Source organism: Andrographis paniculata, unplaced genomic scaffold (assembly GCF_009805555.1).
Source record: "Andrographis paniculata isolate CXL003 unplaced genomic scaffold, ASM980555v1 Contig62END, whole genome shotgun sequence".
Taxonomy (NCBI): domain Eukaryota; kingdom Viridiplantae; phylum Streptophyta; class Magnoliopsida; order Lamiales; family Acanthaceae; genus Andrographis; species Andrographis paniculata.
The window spans coordinates 4,181,186-4,202,920 of NW_026137598.1; the positions used below are offsets into that span (position 1 = coordinate 4,181,186).

Here is a 21,735-nt window from a genome sequence, read left to right on the forward strand (position 1 = left end):
TAACTTACAATATATTACATAAATATCATTACATTTATATCACACAATACATTTTAATCTTTTTGTACTTTATTCATACTACATCCAATATAATAATAATATTTTTAAAACTTTGTGAAAAAACAGACGGATAGATATATAAGGGATAGAGGGGAGTATTTGTTTTGTTAGAATAAAAAATTAAAAAAAATTAAAAAAAAAATCTTCTTTTTATTTTGTTGGCTAATGTTGTAATATTGGTAAGTAGCATTATAATTTTATTTTATATTCAGTATATTAGTGAAACAAAGGTTTTGTTCTTTTGAACCATATATAATTTCAATTTATTTTTTTTACTATTGTTATGTAATTTGGTTTTTTCTTAAAAAAAAATAATACTCCCTTTGTAAGTAAAATTATGTTCATTTGACAAGAGACGAGTTTTTAAAAAAGTAGATAAAAATATAAATTTTTTTCTTTTAGGGTAAAAAAAATAAATAGTATTTGCTATTAAAAACTGAAATAAGAATAAATTTAAGTGACAAGAGTAAATAATAATTTGATTGTGAAATTTTATAAAATAAAATACTATTTTTATATAAAATTATGATGATTATATAGTAAAAAAGCAAAATCTAAGTTTAAAATAACAAATACCTTATATATGGTTTTTAATTATTAGGATTATCATAATTGGTCTAATTGTTTGAATTCAGTCCTTTATTAATTTTAACAAACTCAAAATTTCAACATTTAACTATTTCCCGCAATTATTGCCACTTTGTTTATTAGATTTTATTTTTTTATTATCTTTAATTACTAACTAAATTTTTAAAAATATCTCCAATTATTTTTTTATTTTATTTTTTCATTTTTTTAGTAAAATATTCATTTTTTTAATCTTAATGAGCTATTTTTACCGGACCGATGAAGTATTTTTATAAGATAAAATAATATATTTTTATATATATATATATAAAATATGATATTGCATAGTAATTTGTTTTAAAATAAAATAAAAATAAAGAGAATCAACATAGACTAGTTAAACTAATTTCTAACATTTTTCAAATAAGTGACCAAAAAAAAACATATACACTACTAAAATTGTAAATTTTCAAACTCATGCTCATACATATACATATATGTGTATATATATATATATATTAAATTAAGATGAAATGTCATTTTCATAATAAAGTTTTTAAGTGCTTTTGTATCTACCAAAAAAAAAGTATTAGAAGGTTATGGAAAGAAGAATGCTCTCACTCTAATAAATATTTTTGAATTGCATTTGTGGTCCCAAAAATGGGTCTTTTTTTTTTTTTCCAATTAAATTAAACTCATTTTTTTTCAATATTAATTTGAAGCAACCTTTTAGTATAAAGTTCACACTATGTGTGAGAATTTCTTAACTTAGACGATTGCCAATTGTTGGAATTAATTATAAATTTACAACACCAATTCCTTGGGATGTTAGGTATTTGAATTTAAATTAAATAATACTAAAAATTAATACCACATATATTATATATATATATATATATATTAATTATGCATGTTACCATGACATTACATGTTAAATCATCCTTTGTTTTTATATTATTCTTTGTTTTGTTTTCGATATGAAAGAATTAAAATAAAAATAAGTAAATTTAATTGTGCCAAATATTATTGTATTATGAAGCTTTTGCTTCAAATAATGCATTTCTCCTCGTTATACTTGTAAGTTTCTAAGTCGAACTAAAAAAATTTTAAGTCTGGATTATATTCTTAAAGAAGTTGCATTTTAAGTTAAGTGAAAATAAAGAAAAAAAGTTGAGTTGATTATCCATTTCTATATACTAAGTGAGGAATTTAAAATATAAAAAACAGTAAGTGAAGTCTAGCAAAGTGAATATTGCATGTTGTAGTGGAGTGAAACATCTGAGACATAAGGTGAGTAAAGTAGAAGATTGATGGTCAATGAATAATACAAACAAACGCAAGTATCTTTCTCGTCGGACCTGGTTTGCAGGGTATTAGGTTCGGTCGGGAGTTGTGTTTGTTTGGAGAATTGGATTTAAATTCAACTATTCATCCAATTTTTTTCACCAAAAAACATCAAATCAAACACCTATTTTTCATTTTTTATATTATACTAAAAATTAATTTTACATTCAAAACATCACATCAACACCTATTTATATCACATCATACAACTATTCAAATTCAAAATTTTTACTATTCAAATCATAATCTAAAATCCAAACTCCCAAACAAACACACCTTTGGCTTGGCTGCTGATTCCCACATCATCCAAAAAAAAAAAAAAAATGGTAGTAATCAGAGAAATATGTACAAGTATATCAAACTTTCTCATTTATGGACCAGTTGGTAAAAGTGATACTACTTGTGAATGACATATATATTGGATTGAATAATGGGGGAAATAGTGATAAACTTTCTTATGTATGGCCAATAAAATTGAAGTGCTTCCACTACCAAAAAAAAAAGTTTAAAGTTTAGCTACAAAAAATTTCATAGCAAAATGTAATGAATTCATAGTAAAAAAGTTTTTGCGACAAAACTCATTATGTTATCTATACTGCGTTAGTAAAGGTCTTTGGTGATAAAAATATGACTTTCGTAACTAAAAATAACTTTTTTGCAATGAAAGTTAAGAAAACATATATAACTATGAAAATATTATTTCGTAGCTCAAGTTCTTTCGCTATATAAATAAAATTTATAACAAATGAGTTTTAGCAACAAAATATGCATGAGTTTTTTAAAACAAATGGTTTTAGCTATCGAAAATAATTTTTTAGCTAAAACTTTTTTGCTGTGAAAATAGAATTTTCTAGCAAAAAAAAAAAAAAAATTGGCGACGAAATTAATTTTATAGGTCATAATTTCTTTTAACGATAAAATTGTTTTGTTATTAAATGACACATTTTAACTACAAAAATATTTCGTAGTTAAAAATATTGCAGCTAATTAGATACGTTTTTTATAGTGTCCGTCTTCTTTAGTGATATAGGAGAACGAATTAAGTGAACTATATGTATAAGGACGAATCGAATGAACAAGTCATTGTGATCATACTTAGCTATTTAAGCAAGACTTTGTTAGGTCTCTTGTTGTTTTTGTCCTAAAGGACATGTGAATCTCATAATTTACAATGAAGTTATTATCAGCTAGTAATGCTTCTGTCACCAACGATTATTGCGATTTGAAAATCGGTTTTCTACTATCTAATTAATTGGTCTTAAATTATATTTCATATTGTCTATCACTTGTGTTGTCTCTCTTTAGTTTAAGCCAAATTATGACTATGTGTTTGGTTAAGTTCTCATCGCTACAATTGTTTCTTCCCTAGAAACTACTTAGAAACTGTTTGGTGCATGTAAAGACATGAATAGATGGCTTATACATGTTATTCCACATATATTCAACGAAAAAATCTAAGTGTAAGTATAAAGATAGTAGATGCTAGAGAGGTGGATAATAAATAATTTTATTTTTTGAAAAAAGAAAACACAACTACATTAATCTATCTTTCAAAGAAGTAATGCTAGTGTTACAAAGTGAGATTTGATGAAGAATAAACAACCACAATTATATGAATGAGAAAACCATACACTTATGAAATCTTACTTTCTCCGTCTATTAAAATTAGCTTATTTGGATCTGGTACGAGAATTTTAAAAAAAAATGAACATTTTATTAAAAATGTGATAGGTAGTTTGGGGTATTTTTGAAAATTTAGTTAAAAAGTAAAGTAAATGAAAGAGAGAATGTAATAAAGTTAGTAGTATTTGTTGTAAATAAATGTTAAATTGCGGTATGCCTATGACAAAGCACGATCCATCAAACTAAACAACAAAGACTAGTAATGCATTGGTCCCGTAGGAGATGGCCTGGTGGTGTAGGAGTTGGACTTGTAACCGTGAGATTATAGGTTCAAACCTGCCACATATGGTTCGATCCCAAGTACCTGCCTGAATAAGTAATAAAATTTGTGTTGATCTTATGGATAGAATTTGTATTGATCTTTAAGGACGGTCCATACTCCTTGTGTGGTTAGCAAGGTGAAGTGTTGCAAACATATTTAACACAAACTAAAAAACACTAAACAAACATGTACATACAAAATTTTCTCTTCTTTTATTCAAAGTATTCCATCGTTTCAATATATTTTGCCATTTGTTATTTTTAATTGGAATGTTCTAAAATATTTACCATTTTCTATATTTATATGTGAATTTTCCATGTTTATTCTTTTGAATATAATTTATAAGTTTGTTTAAAATAACAATAGTTATTAGGTTAGTTAGCAGGTCTTCGGCCAAAAGTTTACCAAAAGCACATCCGAAGATAACCGCCGTAAATTTCCACATTATTAAAAAAAATAATAATAATAGTTATAAATAAAAATATATATATATAAATCATGTAAAAAATAAACAGGATAAAAATGATGAAACATATAGAATATAGATGTAAAATATACATATTTGTTAAATAATACTGCTCCATAAATTTATTCTCACTTATATTTTTTTTTTGTTCATCCGTTAAATTTATCTATTACTATATTTGAAAAAAAAAAAATCTATATTTAATTATTACTCTCTTATTTACCATAAATGTCACTTGCTTTATTACATTATATCTTTTATTCTTTTTAATCACCAACTAAATTTCTAAAATAATCCCAATTATCTTTTTACTTTATCCATAAAACATTTATTTTTTAAAATTTTCTTGCCGAACATAAATTGGCTAAATAAGGTAAATATGGAAGGATTAGAGTATTAGTAAAACCTATACTTCATCCTTTATTTTTTGCAAGTAATTCTTTTAATTTTAATATTTCATATATATTTGATACAAAAGAAATACTATAAATAATTAATTTTATCCCTAGAAAAAGGTATTGATGGTAGAAAATCTTTTTAAAATCTATACAATTACTAAAATAAAAATATATAAATAAATTGATTTCATATGCACTAAAATAACAAAATTAAGAAATTAATTTGGACGAGGGAAGGAGTATTAAAGGAAGCAAATGTTGTTATAGCGGTACGCTTTTCTTTCTGATTATTATACAAACCAATGTAACATGTTTTTTTAAATATCCAAATTCCCTCCAATATTAAATGTTGATAGGTTAAACCTGAAAACCACATTTATTATTTGACATTGAAATAAACTAATATTGGGACCATATCTGCATCTAATAATAATAATAATAATAATAATAATAAATCCTATTAAAAATGATCTGGTGGTATAAGATTAGATTTGTTCTCAGATCACCTGCCACTAGTGTGACTTTCCGGCCTGGTTTGACTGAGGGTTGCTGCGGTTCCAACTAGTGACTTTCCGGCCTGGTTCGACCGAGGGTTGCTGCGGTTCCAACTAAACTATCCTAGGACATTGGGCCATTTTACAATTTGAATTTGCATTTATTAGCGGGGCAGTCATATCTTGAATGCAATGTAACCCACACCATTTAAGCTTAATTTTTCTTGCTTAATAGTTTTTCATATATGTCTCTTTCAAACGTAACACTCCTGTAAATAATGAAATCAAATTTTAAAAACAATATATTGATTTTATTTTTCGATTTTTTATTTTTCATGAACCACTCATGCTCTACTCCACTATTTAACATTTTCTAGTTCAAATGAACTTCAACAGAGTAACCCTTGAATAAAATCGAAATTTGGAACTGAGTTTATATTCAAACTCATAACATATATTTTTTCTCAAAAAAATATAATATTCAACACCTATATTTTCACACAAAAAATACATCAAACTATTATTTTCATTTAAAAAATACAAATACAACCACACACACAAGACAAATATGTTTGTAACTCATATATGATTTAGAAAATCAATACCATGCTCCTTCAAGATTTCGATATTCCAAGACACTCAGTATTTTAAGAAACACATTACAGAATTCGCTAAAAATTACATAAGGTTATCTCTTATTTAAAAAAAAAAAACATTAGTATTTGTAACATTATAATTTGTGCAATATCTTCAAAAGAGCAAAAAAAAAAAAAAAAAAAATCATGCAAATTTATAGATCACTAGAAAAAATATATATATATATATAGTAATAAATAATAACCTACAGTTATAATAAGCAATTTTGCCAAACAAAACATAAAAACACACAATAGCATGCACTAAAAGGTAATAAACTCAAGTAAGTGATGATTTCTTCCAAGTTCTAAACAAAATCATTCATATCTATGTGTTTTATGTCACAGTAAACTAGTGAAAGAAACTCTGCTTTTAGAAATGACAGCATACAATTCCACAGAAACAGCATAATACACTCACGGCACAATACACGCATAGGAACTTCGAATCCAAAGCCTTCTCTGTTAGTAGTCTAATAAAGCAAAAATATGCAGTCGAAAATTGGTAACAATTTCAATCAAAGTTAAAGAAGTTAAGATTAGGGGCTAAAACATGTGAAATCCTCAAGGATATACGCTAAAAAGAACAAGCACGAGCAGAGACAAGTGAGGAAAGCACCTGGCCTTTGAAATACCCAAGAGGCCCTTCGCACGGTGAATCGATTTGTATAGATAAAAATGATTGTATTCATTGTAAGTTCCGATCCCGTGGTTCTGCACTACGTGCTTCAGGTCCCTTTGTCTTTAATCAAATGAAAAGTTGCAAAACAGCTTGCACTTTGGGAGGTGTTCACAAAATTAGTAGAACGTTAGAAACCCAGGTTTATGTATGAACGAACGAACCTCACTTGGCCAGTCCACACAGCCGAGCTCTTCCAGGATTAAGCAATGCATCCGACATAGCCCACCCCTAAAAGAACAAAATTACATCATCCATAGATGCAAGTGCAGTCACAGTGGTCACTGCCATGATTTATTCAATGGAAATTATGCAAAAAATGTCATAAATTCAACTACTAGAAAGTCGGGTAAAATAAATGGTAGGTATACAATATGGAACTCAGTGTCTGATTGGAAGTTAGCTAGGAATCCTACATGATATAAGAGTCATACACAGTGAACATATCGATGCATGCATGCAAATAATTAACCTAATTGCCAACAAATAATTAACCAAATGGAAAATCGCCAAGAACGTCATACCTGTTCTTTGGCTTTGCTTTTAAAAGGCTCGTATAAAGCTGATACCAACTTGTAGGACTCCGTAATATGAGATTCAATATCAGATGATGTTGGTTGTGAAGCTGGTATATTATGATCTAGTCTTCTAAAAGAAGAAGTGTTCTGATTCAATGGTTGAATGATATGAAGGAGCACATGTGCCTGTGATAATAGATAGTGAATCCATCAAGTGATATTGGCAATGTACGTAACTATATGAGATCAATAGCTCCATTGTCTTACATGAAATGCAGCTTTCAGAATATCATCAGACTTCGCTTGATCCTTGAACAATGCATATATGTTACCCTTGGCTGGATTATACGTAACAATATATTTTTCTTTCTGTAGTTGGAAAAATTCAATAGACAGCTCAGTCAGACAGGAAGATGAGAGCAGGTGCATATGAACACAGCAAGCTTGCGAAGGAATATTAACAGAAACTCGCAAGAAGAATTGAGTAGAAACATTGTCCAATTATAATTTCACCCCGTGAAAAGGTAGTATATATACCTCAAAAATAGACTCAGCATAAAGATATGAATTGGGGTTTTGGAATGCTTCTTTAAATCTTGGGCCTACAAAAAATCATCACACATAATCTTGGTTAATCATCGGACAGAAGAAAGAGGTTCATTGTGCAGTGTATTGAGTGGAAGGAGAGATGGATGTCATGAAGTTACCAAGAACAATAGGTCGGGGCTTTATCCAAGGGAGATTGACGATATTTTCCATAAAATTTCCCTCTTGCAAAGTTGGAACGCGCCCTGAAATAATACTCTCATATATAAGAAAAATAGACATTTCCTTTCTCTTTAGGATGAAGCTCTAATAATAAGAACATGCTTTAATCCGTTGCATTTGCATTGTGATGCAAGTTGCATTGTTTGTGTTAGATAATAGTTGTTGTTAGATAGTTATTGGTTGATGCCCATTGGAGAGAATGGATCAGTTCTTAATTTTTGGACAAAAAAATTCACAGCTATAATGGTATCAGAGGCAACAGGTAATGCCAAGGTTTAGAACTGATCCATTCTCTCCAAACACATCAACCTGCCATTGCCTCTACATGGTGATGCCAGTGCAGCCGCCCTCATAGCTGTTGACGTTGTTTCCTCTATGTGGTGCAGATGTTATCCTCTCTATGCGCCCTCCGCCACTGCTTCACTCCTATCTATGCACTGCCACCAATGTCATCCTTTCACACAGCACCACCGCCACCTTCGTGCTATTGTGTACCATCATCACCAAAGTTGAGATCTTTTCCATCACCATACAAAACAGAACACACTCTCAACTCTCTTCACTTTGTATCAATCTACCGCCTAAATTATGTTGTTATTATTATTTATACCTTTTCTTTTTAGCAATGTTCTATGACTTCTTCATCTTCAACTATTACTAATCCAACCCCCGCAATCGCTACCAAAAAAAAAAAAGAAAAATGATTGGCCATGCTAATTATTCCTCACGGTCTAAAGTTGTTGACATGTGGTGCAAAGCAAAGCCTATTTGATCATCTGATTACACTGTTGGAGTTTATTGATTCTATCTGAGAATCTATTGATCCTTTGTTGCATCTTATTTTACTGCATTCACTGTGTCATATGTTGAGCAGACAGGATGCCCTTTTACATACAAATGATATTCATTGTTTACACGCAGTAGTTTCCAATTTGTAACATCTTTATGAGGATTCGTGTTTTATGTCAGACCTTTTAGGATGAACGTCATCAAGCAAAGTCGACTTCATTAGTCTTCTTCCACAAGGCAAGTATGTCGTTGAGGAACTTAAACAAGGTAACACCTTCTTCACGGTTTTTATTATTGCCCGTCATAAATTATCTTCAATTTGTGACCACATCTTGTCAAGCTCCCTTCTATCATCATATGATGATGTCTATAATCGTCTCTCTCGTGTTGCCTCTATGTCTTCTCTGGACTCCACTACAAATAATGGAAGCTTTACCTTGGTATCTACCTTTGTACCTATGGAGATGGCCATCGTAGTACTTAGGGTGGTAGCCCTTATTCCTGTTGTGTTTAGTGCTAGGTGAGGACACAGCAAGAAGCGATGCTACAAGTTACATAGTGGCCCTGCTGAGGCTAATGTAGCTCAAATTGATCCATCTCCAACTCTGTCTCCGCTTCGTGCAAATTCCTCTCCTTCTATGGTAACAATGGCCAAGCATCCAAGTAGTCTATTCCACCTGACAATCCTATCGGTTATGTCATTCACACTTGTCCACCGGGTTCTGGAATCTTTGATTTCGGTGTTCGGTCATACCTCTGGTAAGCCTCTTATTTTCTTTTTATCTTCATCCATCTAATCTTTACCGCCCCTTACTTTGGCTAATGAACCTTCAGCCATTGCTACAACAATCCAAGTAGTCTATTCCACCTGACAATCCTATCGGTTATGTCATTCACACTTGTCCACCGGGTTCTGGAATCTTTGATTTCGGTGTTCGGTTATACCTCTGGTAAGCCTCTTATTTTCTTTTTATCTTCATCCATCTAATCTTTACCGCCCCTTACTTTGGCTAATGAACCTTCAGCCATTGCTACAACAATTAGTATTGTTCGTCCTCTTCCTCATGTGTTCGAGTTCATCTTATATATTCCTATAAACCCTTCTAGTAGTGTTTTGTCAATAGATTAACTCAATATTTAGACTTATTTCACTTTGAATGATGATTCTTTTTTTATCCAGAATTGTCAAACGGGACAGTTGGTTGGCTGTCATGAGTAATGAGATTTACAATTCCTCCATATCCATTTTCATCTTCAACGCCTACCTGCGTTGCCACCACTGAGAACCCTTATTCATTAGGTCTTTGATCATCCCCCTTATGTCTAAGTTGAAGTGCACATCTTCTCATTTGTCTCCGTTGACATCTTTCTAGTGTAAGTTGTGTTAGCTTGGAAAACAACCCTATGCTTCATTTCCCAAGCAAGTTTGTAATCGGGCTTCTGCACCCTTCGATTTAGTCCACTTTAGTATATGAGATTCAGTCCACTCTAATATTTTGAGGTCCTAGTCATAGCATGTTTGTTTTTGGCTTTCAACATTGTGGATAATTTTCACATTGCACTTGGCTTTACCAAATGAGAAGCCATTCAGAGTTATTCTCTTTATTTTCCTTCCGTTGTGCTAAAATTCAAACTTAATTAGGGTTATATATCAAAGTCTGATGCTGTGATAGTGCTACTGAATCTTTTTTCTCTGACTTCATATATTTTATCTCACAGTATCATTCATTAGTCTTCTTGTCCTTATTGAAACAACTCAGAATCCTCTCGTATATCACAATGTTCTTTAACAATTTTGTGTTAATGTGGTACTTGCTGCTTGTTACTTCATCAATCACATACCTTCTTTTATCCTTCAGAGTGGGGTTCTTCATCAATATCCATTTCCAATTGCAAATTGTTTTCTTTGCCTCGCGTTATTTGGTGTACTTAATTTTGTACATGAACTTTCTTGGCCTTGATAAACTCTCCCGCACAAAATGGATTTTTCTAGGTTACTATCAGGTTCAAGAAGGGTACAAGTCTTACCTACCTACATGTTGTCAATATTTCTTTTCTACCAATGGCATATTCTTTTGACTCTCACTGATCTATTGCCCTTCCTCTTTTTCTCGTCACTTTTTGATGGTTATTCCTCTCCTTTGCTCAGAACCCCTTATTCTCTTTCCTCCTCCTTTTCAGTCTAAATTTGTAATCCTCGCCTTTCACATTCCAATTCTACTTATTCCTCTATGGTCCCTGACTCACCACTAGTCCCGTCTCCTTCGCATCCGATGACTCTCCTCTATTGGCCCTTCAACGATTCTAACAAATAAAAAGCCAACCTTATATTTCAACAAAAAGAATAAACAAGTGAACATATGTCATTTTGGCCACCGAGTAGAAGATGTCAATATTATTCTGACCATGCGAATCATTTGGCAACCATGAGACCCTTAAGGTGATCAAATTTTCCATCCACACCAACTTTAATGGCTTAAACCCAAGGACATGCAACGGCAGACTAACCCAGAGGTAATCAAACGGGCTTCCATGTACCACTCAGATCCAAGATAGCCATTTCATCGACCGTTTCTTGCCTTCAACCGGGATGAGAGAAAGCCTTAGAGATAGACTTGGGGCTAGAAACAGACTCTTGTAACTATTGGAAAAAAAGAAGATAAACAGGTGTAACTTAAAAACTTATAAATAGAATAGGGATTATGTGTGCTCTATGGTAATCTTCAAGAGTTATATAAGCAACCACCTCATTTTGTTGCTTAAGGGGAATCTAGTCTTTTGTGTAAGCTTTGTCATTCTCTATATGGCTTAAAACAATCTCTTCATGTTTGGTTTGGGTAGTTTAGTGCTACTATACAAGAATTTGGAATGACTAGACGTGCATCAGATCATTCTCTCTTTGACATACATACTACTGCCAGCACATGTTTATATCTTATTCTCTATGTTGATGATATTGTCATTACTGACAGTGGTCAAGGTGGAATACATGCTCTCGAACATCTTACTGATATTTTCTTGGCATTGATGTCACTTCATCACATGACAGCATTGTGATATCGCTACAAAAGTATGATTTGGATATGCTAGAGCCTGTACACTCTCATACAGATGTTAACTCTATAAACAACTAAATTATTACTGCCACTCGTCCTAATATGTCTTATGTTCTTAATGTTGTCAGTCAATTTCTTCAATCTCCATGTACTACTCATTGGGATATTGTTCGATTCTATGGTATATTAAAGGATCTCTTGGACATTCTGATGCTGACCGGGCAAGATCCCTATCTAAGAAACATCTAGATGTCATATATTTGTTTGAGGTAATCTTGTTTCTTGGAAAAGTATAAAGTAAAATGCAGTTGCCCAATAGAGTGCTGAACCTGAGTACGAGTCATGGCTTTGGTCACCTATGAGCTTATTTAGAACAAGAAGTTCTTCTCAGAACAAAGTTTATTATAATGTGATAACCAAACTGCAAAACATATTGCTTCCAACCTAGAGATGAAGTTATAACCAAACTGCAAAACATATTGCTTCCAATGAGTATTTCACGTGCAAACAGAACATATATGGGTTGACTGCCAATTCATTCATGAAAAGGTATTATCTGGTCCATTAGACTAACTATGTACCCTCTATCGATCAATTTGCTAATATCTTCACATCAAGTATTTGTGTGATAAGCTTGGCGCCCTCGATCTATATGTTCTAGCTTGAAGAATGTGCTAGATAGCTGTTGTTGTTAGATGGTTTATTAAACCCATGTGGCTTATTTATATGCATATATACAGTTTGTACATTATGTAAAATTTCTTAACTTAGGGAGAATACAATTTACAATTATGTAAATATTCTAATTAGAGAGAAATTTCTGAGATTTTGATTAACAATAAAATTAAGATTATTTATAGTCCTTATAAAAGACAAAGAATAACCTAATCTAAGTTGGTATATCTAAATAATATCAACCTAATATAGTAGATATATCTAAATATTAACATAATGTACTAGACATAATTACATAATAACTAATAAATTTAATCATATCAATAAAAAATATTTATCTAAAATATATTTCAATATCCCACCTCATATAGAAGCCAATTCGAGTTTGACAAAAGAAATAGGAGGTGGATTTGAACATAGATGGACTTCATAAGTAGATATCAGCATTTAATTCGATGGTTTTGGCCAAATTAAGGTTTTTGGAAGTGTCAATCCTCTGTTGCGGAACTACGCTGACGATCCTCAATCGCAATGGTGAACTCTAATAAATTAAAATTTTGACTAAATTAGAATTTTTTTAAATGACGTTCTTTAGTCGTGACCACAACAACAATGATCCTCTACCACTACGGCGGCATCAAAATAGGGTTTCTGATAACGGCGATCTTCTGTTGTGGTGCGGCAGCACTAATAACCCTAATACAGAAACTCCAGACACATAATTAAATACTAAAGCAAAAGCTTTAATCACAACTAAAAATTTAATAGATAGGTTGAAAATATTCCAGTATGTTATTGTCGCAAAAGTTTTAACAATCAGACACTAGGTCGTCTTTGAACGTGGCTAAAGTCAGCGGCCGCAAAACTCTTAAACGAGTTTAACAGTGTTGACCACATCAGTCAACTCACGCATAGTTTATTACGATAATATTTGGTGGCAAGAGTAGTCAGAATTAGGAATACGTGTCAGTGAATATGGTGGCAGTTAAGATATAGGTCAAATGCATTGAAAAAGTGATAAATAGGTGGAATTAGAATGGCATATATATTTTCGAAGTGGTAGGGATCTCTGATTCAAAAGGCAATCCTCCAGGTGTACACTACAGGAATATATCCAAAGAAAACATGGATCTAATACCATATTACATTTTGGAAGAAAATTTATGGGACGTTCAATTAAGGTCGATTTATAGACCTTATACAAAAAGATCAAGGTCAAATCATAAGAACCACCTAATCTAGTAGATATATATAAATAATACCTAATTTAATAGATATATCAAAATAATAACACTCTAATCTACTAGACGGGATTAAATACAAACTAACAAATCTAATAATATGAATAAAAAATATCTATCTAAAATTTATAAATGGAACTCCAAGTTCATTAAAACTGAGAACTTCAAAGCCGAATGCAAAATCAGCAAGCCTTCTAGGATGCCATGGTGTAGAATTCTATCACCATTCAACCAAACTACTCAGATATTCAGAATTTAATCATTCTACAACACTTGTGAGCAACCCATTCTTCTACAGTAAGTACAAAATCTATCATAACAGCAAGTGCATCAAGGTCATGGTCTCAATATGCCCGTTTCATCAATGCATGAAAAATCAAGCACCTTGACAAAATTCATAACAACTCAACATTATATTTCTTTAGTAACTGCAATTTAATATTCACACTCATAATGAACACACTAGGTGAAGCCTTCATTAAAACCTCCTTGTTCATAATCAATTACCACATTCACCAAGGAGTTGCACATGATAGGTACCAAGATCCATCCAGTGTTTTCTCACCAAGGTGAATCTTATGACAAACCTTATTAGGTCCTCATGATCTAAACTTAATATAGAATGCAAAAGGTTTAAAAGGGAAGAAAAAGCATGCAGTAGAAGAAATACGTCAGATGTACGTACCTGTTTTAAGGAAGGATTCAACAGCCACTGTAAATCTTGCAGGATTTAGTGTATGCAAAATAATAGATTTCACCTGAAAATAAGTAGATCATGGCCACAGTCAACAAAAACACAGAATTCGAGGACACAGTTGACTTTGGATATTCATCTTATCTAACCTCTTGATAGGAGCCCAACATATATCCACATGAGAGTAAAGCGAATGTAGGAACCAAGGGAGGGTTTCTTTTAGCAACCATTATACCCAGTCCAGTCCCAAGCTTCAGAAGTAGAACTTTCAGTTAGTTCCAACTTCCAACTCAACAACCAAGTGAAAATCAATCATAAGAAATGAGACTAAAAGATCTGAAAATCTTGAGCTAATAGTCAATTCATTAGACGTTCAAAGTTTCATATTATGCTCTCTTCCCTCCACGAGAATTTAACAATTTCAGGAGTATCATTGATCCTCTTCCTTTTGACCTTTTGGAAAGTTATGCAGTGTGGCAAATTTCTCGGTACGTTTTCGTAATCAGGTCCTAAATGTGAATTAAATGACACTGTGAATGTGTATGCATCATAAAGATGAAAGTAGTGATAACAACTATCACCGAGAATTTTGATATGTTTGGTACAAAAAAATGAAATGAAAACAGCTTCATTTCTCTTCTTCGGTTGAACCAAGGAATTGAGACTTGAAATTTAATTTATTTCTCATTCGAAATAATTCTCTGTTATATACAGAGAAATATAGAGAACTGAAAACTGAAATATGAGACTATTCATTTTAATTTCTCTCTTTTTTTAGAAAAAATTTACTAATTAAATTTTCAAATTTTTTATATAAATAAAATTATTTTATTTTATAAAACATGACATTTAAATTACTATTCAAATAAAAAATTCAAAATCAAAATTAAATTAAATAAATAAATAAATCACTAATTAAATATACAAATATTTATTTATCACTTATTTGATTCATCATATCATTTTTATAAATCATTTTGCCAATGTATTCGATTCATCATCTCATTTTTATAAACCATTTTGCCAAACTCACCCTTAGGGTTGAGAACCATGCAGCTCCAAGTTCCAAACTAGGATTCAACATAATTAATTAAGACTATATGCAGTGATATATTCTTTTTCAAAAAGCATACCAAATCAGCAATAGTTCCGACACATTCTCCTTTTGCAGTAATGTCTCCAATGTTTTCTCCTTTAGCAAAGGCTTTGTAGATTGGAGCTCGGGTTGAGGTTGATGCCACAATAGCAACGTTCTACAACCAAACAGAGATAATATAAAGTTACAGTCTCCCCCATTGCATCAAAGAAGCAAATGAACAGAAAAGTTAGAGAAAAACCTTAACCACATTGGCAACACAAGCCAATGGAAGGAATAGATTAGGAAATGCAGCAGTTGCCAACTCTAAACCAGCTCCCAACTCCAGCAGGAGATCCCCAGTAAATCTAAGCTGGATGAATTTTGAATTATGATAAGGGAGTGGTCATAGTTTTATATTATATATATATATATATATTGTGTGTGTTTGTGGAAATAGATGATTCACCTCCTTTGATCACCAAGTTTACAATTAGCATGTACCTGCTTTAGGTCATAATCAAATTTCTTTCCTTGCCGTGCAAAAAGCATTCTACCAACCCGTCCAGCACCTTCCTACATTAAGGATATCCCAATGTTCAAACATCATTCTAGATAAAGTAAAAAATATTATCTCAACTGGAATTATTAAATTGACATGAGGAAAGAATTTGCTATTTACGTTATAAACCAGTATGTTTTATCTTCATTAAAGCTCTGACTCAATCCTATGACATTCCTGCTTTTAAATTGAACTATCATACAAAATGAAATATATATATATATACTACAAAGTCAACCTGCCCATGTCAGAATATTTCTAGTATAAATTAGAATAATTGCATCTTAAAATAAAATATTCGATTCATTGAGTGTGCTCACTTAGGGTGTGTTTATTTTTGTTGATTAAGATAGATAGTATTATTTTATCCCACATAATCACATGTTAACTATAATTTATTAGAATTTGGTATTGATTAAAGCCTACTACAATAATACACTAATTAAGAATAATTAATCCCATCTAGAAGGGTAATGATTTATCCCAAGTTATACTTATATTAAAATTTATATTAATTTATATTTAATCAAGCAAAGTAATTATAATATTAATTAATCTTATTACTATATAATCTATTGAAATATCATTAGGGATCATAATCCCATCCTACAAGGCGCACCCTTAGTTTACTAATGTTTTCAACATTGTTTTTGCATTACTCATCAAAGTTTATCTAACTAGAAGATATCACATTTAAAGCAATTTTTCATTTACAAATATTACATCTAGAACTTATTTTTCATTCAAAATATCACATCCAACATCATTTGCATCACATCAAAACACTTATATTCAATCTTTTACTTCCCAAAATAACCCGAAACACCAAAACACTTGATGGAATATACCTATACACAAACTAGTGGCTATATGGCTCAGTTTCCATAATACTAACAATGATGCAATGTTTAAAGTATGCATAAGCATTTACCTCTTGATAGGAAAATTCTTTCAACAATTATTCTGGGTGATTATAAGCATACAAGACGAGTAATCAGAAGACTGAAACTTAAATCCTGCAAATTTCTATCTTACAAAATCCAAAACCCAGCACCCAATAGGTTAAAGTAGAAAATTTTGGGGGTAAATAACCAAGACTCCGCAAAATAGTTAAGAAATCAAGACCAGGGGGGCACCATATATAAATATTTGAGATAGATGAAATGGAAGATCCTCAGTTTCTATATGTACGTTGTATTATTATTTATCATGGTGAAAGATCAAACCAGAAAGCTCTCACGAAAACAGCCAATTCTTCAGTTGTACAGCATAATCCATTTTTTCTAGTTAACTTTCTGGTGTGCTCTTTATGCCAATGGCACCAAAACTTAAAACTGATCTTGAAATCATTAGTAAAGTTTCAGGTTATCCTCTGGAATTTATAAACATGAAACACCAAGCCTCTCCTATCAAGCATTACAGCAAAGATCAACACCAATATTGCTCTTGCTACCGAATCCTGAACAAAATTAACAATTGAACATTCCCAGGATATAAGAGCATACCAAGTTCTCAAGTAGGTCACCACATACTAAAGAGATCCTGAAGATGGATGTGAAACATAAAGCGGCACTTAATGATCAAGTTTAACCAACCAGTTTCAACACATCCAACCATTTCAAGTGAGAAACCTTCCCTAGCATTCAACTAAAATTTATAAAACAAAAATAATATTAAGATGAATAAAATGGTGCAGCATACCTTAAGAACCCAATTAACAGCCACTGCATTCATAGTAGATCTGCTTCTTGACACTCCTATAGAATTTAAAAGTGTTTGTGTTGTAAAAACACCCATTGCCCCACCAAAGAAGTGCTACAACCAAAACAACATAAGTACAGCAGTATTCAAACAGAATAACTTTTTTCGAAAAGCATCTGATGTTGTGCAGCATGGCAATCTTGGTAGCATGAACACATGAAAAGTTTACCTGCAAAGCTCTCCACGTCATATATGGAACATAAGATGGTGTGACGCTATTGGGAAAACCATCTGGTACAACATAGGACCTTATAAATGAAATCAACTCCTGGAAAATACAAAAACATTATTCAAGTATTTATAGAATGAAAATAAAATATCTAACTGGTGTCCAACTGTCCATGATTCATTTTCCTTCTTGGAATATCCACTACTTTTCCTTCAATTTTTTATATTTCAATATTTTTAACCTTCTCATTCTGTCAATGGTCTTTAGTTTATTTTATGTAGGGATAGATGCATACAAAACGACCCCCGAATCCTCTCATGCATTCTCCATTTGCATTGATTATATTTGCAATTCTCTAACTTTGTTCCACTAGCCTGATTTAATTCTACAAAACAAGTGATTCCCTGATCACTTCCTGCATTATTTTAGGACAATATTGTTTCATGTCATGTGATGCTGATATTCAATCATTATTAACAAAGCAGAGAAGTTTTCATTAGTTTATCCTTTTTCTCTTCAAAGAAACTGAGCTTTCAAAGAAAAAACATGAATTGTTTATGAGAAGTCAAAACAAAATCTCAAGTTGATCAAACATAATGCACCAAAACTTCTAATATCCATGTTATCAATGAAATAACAGAATCATAACATTGGTCTATAGATGCTAAGACAACAAATTATGTACTTATATCTCATGCTCCCGCATAACATGATAGAAAATTAAGGTAGAAAAGTTACGTACTTCAGAAGGGGCACGGGGAGCTTGTAAGCTGACTGCGCGAATTGAATTCCTCTTCAATTGCTTAGAGCTGCTCTTCTTCAATTGCTTGAAGCCACGATTCCCATCGCCATCGTCATGGGCAAAGTAATTCCACCTCCTGCCATCAATCTCCTCGCAGCAGATCAATCTCAAGCTCGAGTCCAAAAATTGATCGGCAACTGCTCCGCCGAAGCTCGAGTCCTGTAACGCCGGTCGCTCCTTCGCCTCTGTCGTGCATGGAGGCGCGGATGCCAGGTTAGCGCTGATTCGAAGCGTCTCGCGAACGAGGCGACGCGAGTCGGAGGACGCTAATGTTTGCGAGGCAGAATTTGACGAGTCCTTTAGCTTCATTCCTCGGTTGTCCATAATCGCCCAAAACGATACACATATATTTTATATGTAGCGAAATGTTGAGGATCAAAATACCTACACCATGGATTTACAAATAGAAGAAATTCAGGATATAGAGGAGAAACTCCGGCGATGGGAGAATGGCACCGTTTCTTGTTGGCTGGGTTGGTTTGATACGCCGCGTCTTCTTCGTCTCGCTCTCGCTCTCTCTCTCTCTCTCTATACGTATCAGAATATTTATATATATGGGAGGGGGTAATGGTAAAGTGACAAGTGGGTGACGGAAGTAAGGTTACAAGACACACGTGGCATTCTAGTGGACGAGACGACGGACATAACGAAGCACGGTGACCGACCGACCGACTACCGCGCCTCTGTTTCTGTTCCGGAATAGAAATAGCGGTATGGTGCACCAATTGTTGGAGAAATAGTTTAACCGGAGTTTATCTAATGCACATTTTCGGTAGCTGTTTTTCATATTATAAAAGACTTTAGTAAGGGATAACCTAATGGTGTTGAAGTTGGATTTGTGTCGGTGGGTCATGAGTTCAATCGAATCTTATTACTTTGTTGTCGAATCATTATATTTATATTAAAAAAATAAATGTAAAATAAATATTGTTGTGCCTAGATCAAAATGATAGTAATCTAGTCGTATTATTGTGCCTAAATTATTGTTTGTTTGTGGTGTTTAACATTGACACACAAGGTTAACAATAGATTTTTTCTAATTTCTCTATATATACTCTCGAAAGAAAATACGTCTCAAAATCAATATAATATGTTTTCATTCTCCCGTCAAATCCAAAATATGTTTGTAATCATATTATTTTTATCCACTTTAATATAATACGTGGCACTTGAATCTCTACTTTGCATCTTTGCAAATATTATTATAGCACTATCTAATGTTTCTCCCTCCATCTTTGACTTGAACCTGACTCATTTAATTAAATGGGTTGATATTTGCAATCTTAACATAATCTTTTATTAATCGGGTCAACTGAATATGACTCATATAACCCGTTTAAATCTAAAATTTTTAAATTTTAATTTAAAATTACAATTTATACTACCAAAATTAAATATATATACATATTAAAGCAAAAAATTATTTATTCATAACATGAAACCGATATTCAAGAATTGAATTAACAAACACTACATAACAGTACACAACACAATCCTTTATTTTTTATTGTTTATTTTTATAAAATTGGCCATAAATATTGAATTGTATTGATAAAATTTAAAAAATATATTTAAATTTAAAATAATATTAATTAAACAGGTTAGACGAGTTATTTCCAGGTCGAAAATGTAGACCTTAACCTGACCCATTTAATTAAATGGGTTAAACGGGTTTGACCCAATTATTAATTGGGTCGAAAATCTCAACCCAAACCCAACTATTTCAGGTCAGGTTCGGGTCGGGTTATCAGGTCGGGTTAATTTTTGCCAGCCCTACCTCCATGTACTTTGTCCTCTTTGATCGCAAGTACTTTTTAATAACTCGACTTTAAAATTATAAGCTATCCTAACTATCGGCTTTCTTAACTATTAAATCATATGAGATTTTTTAAGCAAGTCTCAAGTGTTCGACTATACTAATTTTGGCAGCATTGATGCGATGAAAAAAATGAATCTTTTGAAGATAAGTAAGCTGATTAATGTGTTCAAAAATAAACTTAAATATTTTGTATTTCTCATATCTTTCAATCGAATTTTCATCATTGTCTTGCATCCAAATCTTGTTATTGCTTGTGAAGTCTTACACTGATATTTCTTTTATCTTCTCCGTTTGTAGATTCGATACTATAAGAAAATATTCTAAATTTTTATCTTTCATGTGTTGATCTCTATGTATTTTGTGTATTTTCATGTTAAAATATGTTTTCCTAACATAAAATAAGTAAAATTGTCAAGTGTCTTTTTTTATTGTCAAACTCCTTTTCAATTTAAGGTATTTTTTCAGAAGAAATGTAGTAATTATAGGATTGACCATCATTTTTAATATTCGTAAAATTTAACATACGTGAAGACGAAGACTTATTCATAATTAACTCATCAATCTCTATTACCCTTAATATATTTACATTAACTATAATAGTCAAGAACCCAAAATGCAAAACAATAGAATAACAAAATAATTGAACCTAGTGATTACCAGCAAGTAAACGTTCAATGAATCGAACCTGGACCCAATACAAGAGTACAAAAAAAATGTAATGGGTGATACAACTGGCTACCCAAGAGAATAACTAATCAAATTGAACCCAATGCAAGAGTTGAGTCTAAAATACGATAAATTATAAACTTAGATTTCAATGAATAAAAAAGAACAAAAAAATATTTTGGAGAGAGTCTTTACCTCCCGGTTGAACGCGTTAGCAATGAGAATAGCTGGACAGAAGGTCGGTTGAAATGGGGGGATTTTAGTTCACAAAGGGAAAATTTAAAAATAGAAGAGAGAGACTAAATTACAATTTGGTTAAAATATTAAAAAATTGATTTAAATTAAAAAAATAAATAAACATTACCGACTGGACATGCATCGCTTGTGTAGAGGCTCGACCGAGTAGACTAAATATATATTCGACCGAGGATTCCATACCCAATTTATGGTGTTTAGTGTTAGAACTTATTAGATATTAAACAATAAGCTAAGATCTACCATGTAAAATAATTCAGATGATAAAAACAAATAATTTTAATCTGTTTCAATAGT

The 21,735-nt window shown here is 31.8% G+C and overlaps 1 protein-coding gene across 3 annotated transcripts; it reads right to left on the reverse strand.

Moving 5' to 3' along the window:
• Window positions 1–6,183: 6,183 nt before the first annotated feature.
• LOC127261402 (protein root UVB sensitive 6-like) lies at window positions 6,184–19,368 on the reverse strand. 3 transcript variants are annotated; one of them, XR_007840909.1, is made up of 14 exons: window positions 18,639–19,368; window positions 17,897–17,995; window positions 17,668–17,781; window positions 15,874–15,980; window positions 15,667–15,772; window positions 15,463–15,582; window positions 14,479–14,580; window positions 14,321–14,393; window positions 7,814–7,897; window positions 7,644–7,708; window positions 7,374–7,475; window positions 7,113–7,292; window positions 6,529–6,819; window positions 6,184–6,382 (listed from the first exon to the last, which is right to left on the reverse strand). XR_007840909.1 is itself a non-coding variant. In XM_051289745.1 (13 exons), exons 1-13 carry the CDS (start codon window positions 19,020–19,022, stop codon window positions 6,754–6,756), a joined length of 1,602 nt encoding a protein of 533 aa, XP_051145702.1. In that variant the 5' UTR covers window positions 19,023–19,368; the 3' UTR covers window positions 6,185–6,753. The 3 variants fall into 3 exon arrangements, 2 of the variants coding, with proteins under 2 accessions (XP_051145702.1, XP_051145703.1); XM_051289745.1 differs by having other exon boundaries at window positions 6,185–6,819; XM_051289746.1 differs by having other exon boundaries at window positions 6,187–6,819; window positions 15,667–15,777; window positions 15,909–15,980; window positions 18,639–19,366.
• Window positions 19,369–21,735: the final 2,367 nt, after the last annotated feature.